Here is a 10,991-nt window from a genome sequence, read left to right as displayed (position 1 = left end):
CTTCAACAAATTAAAATTATTTATCTCTACACAATAAGTCTTTTATGACACATATATCTTTAACCACATTTACTTAATTAGATCACTTTATAATTTGGAAAATAATTCTTATGATGATGCGATATATATATATATATATATATATATATATATATATATATATATATATATATATATTTATTTATTGAAGAAAAATGGAAACCTTTGTGTAAGGGGGTGCAGGAAGAAGTAATGGAGAGTTAGGATGAAGATTTTTTTTAAACAAAGGCAGAGCCTTTTTTTCACGCTTAATCAGGTGGTGCATATACAAATTGTGAACTACAATAATCAATTGCGCAACTAAAATGGAATTTTTTGTTTGGAAACTTCATAATTGCTTTATGTACCTCCTGATTATAGTGGACTGTCAAAAATTATTTTCAAAATCTTTACACCTTCCAATAAAAAAGGCTGCTACATGATTCTAACCTGTACGCTCATAGACTTGAAAAGTCCAATTTTATTCTCTTGTTCAGAATTTTCATTGAGTCATAAAATGCATAATCTAGACATCTTATATATAATCCGAAATACAAATTTTATATTTTAAATTGTATACATTTAAATACAAAAAGAAAAAATATGTCTCGGATTAGATAATTAAATAGAAAGAAAAAATTGAACTGTTGCAGAAAGAGGAGTGGGAATGGTACAGGGAAAAGAAGATGAAGAGTGAGGGAAAGAGGTGGTGGTGGAGAAAGAAGAAAGTGAAGAATGGGAGAGAAAGATGCAAGCTAGTAGAGGAAGAAGACAAATAAATCATTTTACAACTATATGGGAATGCAAGTTAAAATGTATATAGAGATGCAGAAAGCAACAACTTTCAAAAAAAATGTTATCTAGAATATATTAAAAATTTTCAGATTTTATATTTTAAAAATATTCTTAAAAAATATATTTCAAAATGATAATTCAAAATTACTTTTTTAATTATTTCAAATTAATATTCTGAAATCTTTTAATATATTTATTATCACGAAATAAGTTTTTTTTAAGGATTTAACCATATATGTATAATAGAGTTGTCAAAACAGGCAATCCGGTCTGACCCGATCCGGTCCACCACGAATTGGTTACTTAGTGAGTCAATCCAATTCGATTCATTTATTAGCGAGTTAGAAAAATTTAAACTCATTCCGACCTACCACGAGTTGGTGGGTAAACGGATTGGGTTAGTGGCTCACTTAATACATTTTTTTCTAAATAAAAAAATTACAAACCTTTTATAATTAAAATCTAAATAAATTTCACTCCCAAATTTCACTTCTAAAAGTGTTTAATTAATTTTGAAAATAGGAAACTTAAATAATCTTTTCAAGCAAAAAAAAACAATAAATACTTTTATAAAATTAAAATTAAATTTTAATAAAATAAAATTAGTTAGGTGGGTTGGTGGGCCAATCCAGCCCGCCACAGGTTCAATCCGCATTAGTCGGGTTTAAATGAGTCGGGTTAAAATCTGATCCGCATAAAAAATTACAATTTTCTCAAACCCAACATAATCCAAATCCGTGATAAATCAGGTTGACCTACGAGTTGTGACCCGTTTTCACAGCTTTAATAAAAAAAATCAAAACATTTGGAAATTTTAATGTTACTTTTTCAGAAAACTTTCTTTCATGAATTTCTTATTCCATTCAAGATTTCAAAATCTTAAAGACGAGGCTAGACATCACCAGGAAGGTTTTTTATACGTATTTTTACTTTTTAAGAAGTTTTCTCCAACCAAAAGCCTTTTAAATATTTTTCTCAACTGTTAGAATTTTAGTTTATCATATTCAATTTTATTGTCAAATTAAATATTCATATTTTAAAAATTTATCAATAATAAAATAATATAGAATCACATCACTAATTAATTTTTAAAATCTAACTTATAGTTCACATGTTAAAATATTTCACTATTATATATTTCACATAATTACAATTATTTATTATAAGCAAACACACATGCGCTTTTGCAATTTTTGTCTATATTAAAAATTAGTAAGAAAACATCTCTGCATTTTTATTATATTAAAATAATATAATTTTAAAAAAATAAAAGAAAATTTTGTAGGTATACGTTGTTGGAGGGATAAGGAGTTAGGAGTTACTTTTAAGAAAGAAAGACTGTACCCTTATCTATTTTGTCAAATAAAAAAAATTATTTAATTTTATAAAAAGTACAACTATCTAATTAAAAATAATATTGAATTCTTTTATAAAAAGTTGCATTTCTTTATACAGTGATGGAAATAAATGTTCACTATACGATGTAAATATTTATTAAATAAGTATATATTGGCAACTTTTGTTTTCTAAAAGTTTTTATTCTCACAATTTCTTCTAAAACATTAAGAATTTTTTTAAAATAAGTCTTGCTTAAAAAAAATTCTCGTACACTTTTCTACAATTTCATTACTCAAATATATCTATTTGTTATTTATGGTAAAAATTCAGTTTCTTGAGATCTAAATTATGACCATATTTGCCTACATTCAAACTAAATTTGATTTATTAATTATGTGGTAGCATAATTGTTTACCTTTAGACTAAATTTCACTGTTAAAGTTTATATTGATCACCTTTTTTTTTATGTGTTTTTCCTTCTAGATTTCTTTGTTTTGTTCCATGTGGGCTTAGTTTTCTTTTGAGCGAGAGTTCCCTATTGACTAAGAATATGTGTTGGTCAGAAGGTATCTTTTACTCTACTAGGCTACAAACTCATATAAAGTGTCGTAGCCTAAGCGGTAAATAGTTAAAGAAGATTCCATGGCAGGAACTAGGGTGGGATCCCTTTTCTAACAAAGTCATAGGTTAACTTGTTGAGACAAGATCATCTAGAGAGATCGAATCGTCTAAAGCATATCTGATTTTGAAGTTTAACAAAAAACATTAAACAAAATAATCTTGGAAAATCAAATGTCTAAGAAAAACAGAAGAACAAAATAATAAAATCCCATTTTATAATGATCATAAGGAGAGAGAGCGTTTGAACACTAGAAAATGGACAACACAAAATTATCTATACATAAAACCATCTAGAAGCATCTATGCATCAAGTCAAATCAAGGTTATGTATAAAGCTATATGAGATATTAAACAACGAAAAAGATAAGCTAAAACGAAATAAAAGATGAGGGCATCTACGATGGCAATACAAGGTGGTAAGGGCAACTCGCATATAAGCTAGGGTACGAAGGGTGCTTCTTCCTGCATCTCTCTCCCTACACCTCCAAACTTTTGAAAGCTGATGAATTCTTAACTGGTTTTCAAAATCCAATTAAGACTTTGTTAACTTTCGAGAACCAATTAAGATTTGAACGGTTTTTGAGATTTATTTAATATATTTTATTTTAAATTTTTTTAATATATTTGTTTCGAATTTTTTAAATTTGTTGTATTTTTTTGTAAATAATTTTAATTTTAAATTTGAATTTTATTTTATTTTCATATTTAGTTGTTTATATATTTTTAAAAAATTTTAAAATTTGTGTTTATTTTTTTATCCTGCATTTTTTAATAAAATAATAAAATGCTCAAATATAAAAAATTAAATGAAAACAAAAAAAAACTAAAATAATAAAATTTAAAAAAAAGTCAACTTTTTGAAGATCGATTAAGAAAATAATGATTTTCGAAAATTGTAAAACTCATAACTGATTTTTAAAATCTAATTAAGAACTTGTCAAAGTTTAAAAAGTTGAAATTTTTGAAATTGTAGGAAGAAAATAGAGAAATGTAGAGAGAGGGGTATGAATAATATAATTTTTATGAGGAAAATAGGAAAGTGAGTAAAAGAGAAACCCTTCTCATGGCTTTTGTAAAAAATAAACAAAGATATATGACAAAAAAAATTCACATTAAGCTATTTATTTTAAAAGAGATTATAGGTAAAAATCGAAAAATACTCAACTCAACTTTTGCTTTAAGAAAAATAAAGGAAAAATAATTAATACAAAATTTACTTATATTGTTTATTGGTTATTTGCAGATCTGGATATGGTCCATATTGCGGGCATGTGCATTGATAACGATTTTCTGTAGTTTAGATATTTCAGATTAAAAATGGTTTGACTGCATGATTCCTTCATTCTTCAACTAATTATTTGCTTACCCAATCTCTCAACAACCACGATAAATATTACAAAAATAAATAAATACCACAAAATAATATCTAAACTTCCTCAATGAAATATCTATTTTATTAATTAATCATGTGTTGTTATCACACTCAATCATGCCTCAATAAAATAATAACAACAATATTAATAATTATTTTTATTTATTTTATTCAACTCAGTTTACTATCAATAAAATGTTTAGCAATTGAAGATTTTAATCTGCTAATGTATTTATAACATATGAACAGATGACATTACATTGTTCTAACAAATAAAAGAGTAATATTATTGCATTAAAAAATGAGTGACTTTACTGAACATTAGAAAAATTAAATCATGACCTTTTTATTAAAAGTAAGATTAAATAAAATAAATAATATAATCAACAGCAAAAATAATTACTTTAAAGGGTTTTTCAACGCACACATACTTATATGTATATATAGGTAAATTATTATAATATATTAATAATATTATTATTAAAATGTAATTCTTTTTGCATGAAGTTTAAATATGTCTTCAGTGTAAGGATCTTGATAAAGTTTTAATAAAATATATTGATAAGATTTTCATGAAAGGAAGTTATAAATAAAGTTATGTGAAGTGCTAAAAAAGGATGAGAAAGGTGTTTAATTACATTAGACGACAAGCTGTTACAAGAGTTTGTTGATGGTTTGAGTGAGGCCATGTTATGGGGAAATAGATAAAACTCATATATTTATTTTTATTTATTTGTTTATTATTTATTTAATATATCTGGGTTGCTTCCTCTCTCGGATTTCTCACGGTGGTGGGTTCGATTGAGGAAGACGACAACTTTCACTCTCTCCCTCTTCTTTTCAACTTGCGTCTCCCTCTGAAACGAACTCCATTGATTTGCTTGCAACTTGCAAGTACTATCAGAAAACAATTGCGGCGTTTCTTACGCATTCCGAGGAAAATTCTTTTTTTAATTCTCATTAAATTCAACATTCCACACTTGCGATAGGAACGAGATATGGGTTCCACGGAGAATGATCTATCGCTCGCTGAAGAGGCTCTTCTTCAGGTCATCTTCTTACCTTACCGTTTTTCATTAGCCATGTTCAATTGGTGTTATTAATTTGATTTTTTTTTTTATGTGTTTCTGTATTCAATCAACGTCCTCCTAAGAGCGCTTTGACTTGGTCTAGGTTCTACAATTTTGTAATTTATGGATAATACGAGGAGTTTAATTCAAAATTACTTATGTTTTGTGTTTGTTTTGTGGATGTCGCTTATTAGCGAAATTTGTTTGTGATGAATCGTTTATCTCTTCATGTTATAAGTGTTTGGAAATGTGGAATAGACATTGGTGCAAGTTTTATTCGGTTAAAGAAATATCTTTGACTGACAAATGCAAAAACACGAACTGTGGCGTATTCAAGCTGCTTCTTGTAGAAGTTCATAGGGTAAAATGGGGTCAAAGGATTTTCCAGTGATTTGGTAGGGTAAATAATTGCTATACCTATCAATTTTTCCCTATCCTTTGAATTTTCATGCGTGTTTGCTTTGTGGATGTAGTTGTAACTCAAACTCAAACAAATTAAGAGCACTGACAATTTCATTGGTTTGTTTGACGCTCCCATCTCGGATTGGTCGTCAGTAATTTGTTTGCACTTTGATATTTTGTAGTTGTAAATAAAACACGAGTTTGTAGTCTAAAATTATGTTACTTGATTTGGTAAAATAAAATATCAGTCACAGCCAAATGTTTCAACAGTATGGCTATGTCATCCGCCTTATTTTTATATTCAAATCTACTAATTTAGTTAGTTGTCCATTTTTATGCTGTCCTGGTTTCCTATATTCTTGATAGTCAAACATAAAGTAGTGGGGGCAACGAAATATTTTATATAGTCAGTGTCTTTCTTGTCTCTTCCTTGTTTGAATCTTTGCCAGAACGTGGTATTTTCACCATTATGAACAATTGGTTGTTTTATACTGAAGGACGAAGAGAGAAAACAATACACAGGAGATGGATCAGTCGACTTTAAAGGGAGGCGTGTTCTAAAGCAGAACACTGGCAATTGGAAAGCTTGCCCATTTATCTTGGGTAAGTTTTGTCATTGCCTTTAGGCTAACGAGACTATTCTTTTATGTTGATTGCATTTTTATGTAATGTGAATTGCAGGCAACGAGTGCTGTGAACGTTTGGCATACTATGGCATTGCAACAAATCTTGTTACCTATCTTACCCAGAAGCTGCATCAAGGAAATGTCTCTGCTGCACGAAATGTCACCACTTGGCAAGGCACTTGCTATCTTACACCTCTCATTGGAGCCGTTTTGGCAGATGCATACTGGGGACGATACTGGACAATTGCTGCTTTCTCCACGATTTATGTCCTAGTAATTACTAACAAAGATAAACTTAATTTTTCTTATCAAATAATTTTCCACACACATCCCTCTCTTCATATAATGCTGGAAATGTCCTACACAATTTCATTGAGATAAAGCAAAGTACATACCTGCCATACACTCAGGATTTATCTAAGAACAGAATTTGCACAGTCAAGGAATGTTTTTGTACTATTTTACTTTGTAATTTTTAGTGCTGACAAGTTGTTATTGGATCATTTTCTAGGTATTGCTTATGTGCTGAATATGGATTCTCTTACATTTCTTGTCACAACATAAAAATACAAAAAATAAAAAAATAAAAATAGTGAAGGGTGCGGAAGGATGGAAAATATTATGCTGTCAGAAAAAAATGGAAAAAGGAGAATTAGAAGACTAGTTTTGAGAGTACTGTGATCAAACTTCTTTCTTCCATTGCACTGCCCTACTTAATATACAAGTTTCTTACCATGAAATAAGAAACTTTTACAGATTTCTCTAGCACTGAATATAATTTTCAAATGCATCATCACATTTGAGAAGTTATAGGGTTAATATCTGGAACACTTTGGATTTCTATATCAGCATGTTGGTATTCTTTGTCATAATTTTGTTTATGTGCATATGTTGCTTCTATGTGCTTGTTGTTTAGTGGTCTATACATATTTTAATGTGTAACATGGTCTTTTCATCCAGGGAATGGGTACATTGACTCTTTCTGCATCAGTTCCTGCACTCAAGCCTGCAGAGTGTCTGGGTACTTCATGCCCTGCAGCTACTCCTGCACAATATGCTGTGTTCTTCTTTGGTCTCTACCTGATTGCACTTGGGACTGGTGGTATAAAACCATGTGTGTCATCTTTTGGGGCAGATCAGTTTGATGATACTGATGCCGAGGAAAGGATTAAGAAGGGATCCTTTTTCAATTGGTTTTACTTTTCTATCAACATAGGTGCCTTTGTATCCAGCACTTTTATTGTTTGGATTCAAGAAAATGCTGGCTGGGGTCTTGGATTTGGCATTCCTGCTTTGTTTATGGCATTAGCCATTGGGAGTTTCTTTTTAGGCACGCCCCTTTACAGGTTTCAAAAACCAGGTGGCAGCCCTATTACAAGAATGTGCCAGGTTGTGGTAGCATCTGTCCGGAAGAGAAATCTGGTTATCCCTGAGGATAGTAGTGTCCTATATGAGACACCAGATAATAGCTCTGCTATTGAAGGAAGTCGAAAACTGGAGCATAGTGATGAACTAAAGTAATTTTATTTTACTTTTACGCTTACTGTTGCAGTATCATTAGCTTTGATGGTCACAAACTCACAATACAGGAAAAGGAGTGTCTTATTATGCATGTTAACTTATTCCTGATATTCTATTTAAAGTGCACTTTGTCTTCCAACCAAATTCATACTTGATTATTTAAGGGTACTACTGATTAGTAAATAGAGACTGTTCATGTTAGGCTCTGACCAACCAGTTACAGTTAGCTAGACCTTTAGTGCTTAGGCCTTATCACACAAGATAAGGCCTGAGGAGATGGGAATAGAATAACAAATATTGGGAATAGGAGCACAACACTATCTGGTCTTTTACTCTCTTGAGATAATTTCCTGTAACACCCCACTGTAACCTTTGTTACACCTCTTTTTCTACACTAGACTGTTTCCATATATTGTTACCCATATGCTGACATCCCCTCATTAGATGCCATAGTTGTCACAATCATCGAAGTTGGAATACTTTGTGGTGGTTACAAACAATTTCCAACTTCTGTAACATCTTTTGTCCTTCTAATGGATTCATTCATAATCTCATCCAAATATCAATGGATCTGCACATTTGCCAAATCTTTTAGGTGCAAGTTTTTGACTAACTAAAATCATCATCTTTAAATATGCATCGAATACATGAAAGACAACGATGTTTGAGAATGTCACTAAACTGTTTCATAATGGGGATTTCTTTTGTTCCCAAGAGAAACATTATTCTTTTCCTTTATTTTTTTCTGATATCTTTTTCGTATCTCAAATTCCATTCCTCACATCTCTCTGGTTCTATGGTTGAAGTTTATTGTCAGGTGTGTTTCCCCATGTCTGTGAAATTTTGTCGAGTTAAAACAGAAAAGAAAACAGTTTGCATTAAATTTGGTAGCGTCTTGATACCTTGAGGGTTTTTAGTGAAAATTTTTCCCATTGAATCTTAGTTAGTATTCGACAAAACATGATAGTTTTAAATCCTTATTTGGTGAATAGTTTCTATCCTGCCCCTTCTTTATCCAGTGAATCTTATCCTTTCCAGTGTGAAAAGTCCTTAAACGTAAGAGAGTAAACAAACGCCTGGTATACATAAATTTTATTAATGCTGATTAAATGTAGTGGTATATATTATTGCTGTCATTTTGATATCTAGGAATATAAGTAACAAGTTTTCTTTTTATTTCTCTTTGCCCCTAAGTTTGTATTTGATATGGAACTCATGGAAGCATATATTTTAGAAAAATAATCATTGGATGCGCATCTGATTATGATGTCCTCATTTTGTTGCCTTCTTATTCATGATTAAATTTTTCCTTCTTGGCTCAACATTGCATATAATTCTCTCCTATTCTGAATTGTGAGAAATGACTATACAAGTTTATTTGCTTGTCTTATTTTGATGTTATCAAAGAATGAGCTTGCTATGTTTAAGCATTTGTTTATTCAAGAGGGATAAAAAATACATCAGACTGTTTCTACTCTTCTGAGAAGGATATTGGCAGATTTGTTGTTGTTTTGCTTTTCTTTTCCCTAAGAATATTATGGTGTTGGATAGATTTCCTGTAAGTTGTAACCAATTTTCTTTTAGAAAATTTTTATATGTTGAGAGGTCCTCTACTAAAATTTTAAATTTTTAGCTATTGTCCTAATAATGTTTTTCTATTCTACCATCGATAATAGTTAAAGTAGCCTTATCTTCTTCAGAAGATTTTACACTCAATGTTGGCTTCCTATTGTCTAAAGCCCCATTTCTTTTATTTCATTGAAGGTATCTTGATAGGGCGGCTATAGTGTCTGATGCCGAGGGAAAAACTGGTGACTATTCTAACAAGTGGAGAATTTGCACTGTTACACAAGTGGAGGAATTGAAAATCTTGATTCGCATGTTTCCAATTTGGGCTACTGGGATTGTTTTTGCTGCTGTTTATGCCCAGATGTCAACATTGTTTGTGGAGCAAGGGACGATGATGAAAACAAATATTGGTTCCTTCAGGATTCCTCCCGCTTCCCTCTCAAGTTTTGATGTGATAAGTGTTATTTTCTGGGTCCCCGTCTACGACAGGGTTATTGTTCCCATTGCAAGGAAATTTACAGGCAAAGAGAGGGGTTTTTCAGAGTTGCAAAGAATGGGAATTGGCCTTTTTGTTTCAGTCCTGTGCATGGCAGCAGCTGCTATAGTGGAGATTGTACGTCTGCAGCTTGCACAAGAGCTTGATCTTGTTGATGAACCTGTTGCTGTACCCCTTAATATATTTTGGCAAGTGCCTCAGTATTTCTTATTGGGGGCAGCAGAAGTATTCACATTCGTGGGGCAGCTTGAGTTTTTCTATGACCAATCCCCAGATGCCATGCGGAGTTTGTGCAGTGCCTTGTCTCTGCTGACTACTTCTCTGGGGAATTACTTGAGCTCATTTATTCTTACCGTAGTGACTTACTTAACCACACGAGGTGCAAATCCTGGATGGATTCCAGATAACTTGAACAAAGGTCATCTCGATTACTTTTTCTGGCTTTTAGCTGGACTTAGCTTCTTAAATATGTTAGTGTACGTTGTTGCTGCCAAAAGGTACAAGCAAAAGAGGTCTGCTTAAGAGTTTTCAAACATTTATTTGAACTGGAAGGACGTTCTGCTATTTCCCAATGTCAATGTCGTGATTGTTCTGTATGTGGAATAATGATGTTCTGCAATTATGTACGTTTCTTTCACTTTAAAAGGAAAATCTGTGTCATGCCCACTTCAAAACAGCCTGCCCTCTGCACTCTCATGAAGCCTGGAAGTGATGAGATTACGTGATAACCTTGTAAGCTTATTATGGGAAGTTAATGTTCAATTTATCTACATTGCAACATTCACACTTGTAATTATTAATGTACAAAAGGTTGTTGACACTCCTTTTATGCGCTCCATCGTTTCATAATTCCAACAAGGATTGATTATCATTTGATTTGCGTGCAATTAGTTATCTTAAAATCCTTCCATACACTTAGAATCCAATTCCCTCTCACAATTCATACTTTTTCTCTAACTACATTTGTTAGACTGGAATAATTGTGTCACAGTTTAACTAATGACTAATTTGAGAGCATTTTGTTTAGGAGATTTTAACTAGAAAAGCTAGTCTGTGCACCGATATCACAACATTTTACACTGTTATTTAATTTTAAATTACTACATATAAGTTTTCTGACTTTTAGTGAGTTTAGGAGAGATTTAAATATAAACTGATTAGTG

General features: G+C 31.2%; 1 protein-coding gene across 1 annotated transcript; it reads left to right on the top strand.

The window, feature by feature from the left end:
- Window positions 1–4,882: 4,882 nt before the first annotated feature.
- Window positions 4,883–10,702, top strand: LOC106768478 (protein NRT1/ PTR FAMILY 8.3). The gene is made up of 5 exons (XM_014653655.1): window positions 4,883–5,193; window positions 6,114–6,219; window positions 6,298–6,515; window positions 7,203–7,759; window positions 9,528–10,702. The coding sequence occupies exons 1-5, from the start codon at window positions 5,143–5,145 to the stop codon at window positions 10,348–10,350; spliced, it is 1,755 nt and encodes a 584-aa protein (XP_014509141.1). The 5' UTR covers window positions 4,883–5,142; the 3' UTR covers window positions 10,351–10,702.
- Window positions 10,703–10,991: the final 289 nt, after the last annotated feature.

The sequence above is a fragment of the Vigna radiata genome, chromosome 7, assembly GCF_000741045.1.
Source record: "Vigna radiata var. radiata cultivar VC1973A chromosome 7, Vradiata_ver6, whole genome shotgun sequence".
Lineage (NCBI taxonomy): Eukaryota > Viridiplantae > Streptophyta > Magnoliopsida > Fabales > Fabaceae > Vigna > Vigna radiata.
The sequence above is the reverse complement of the archived record's forward strand: the minus strand, read 5'-3'. Positions and strand labels throughout refer to the sequence as shown.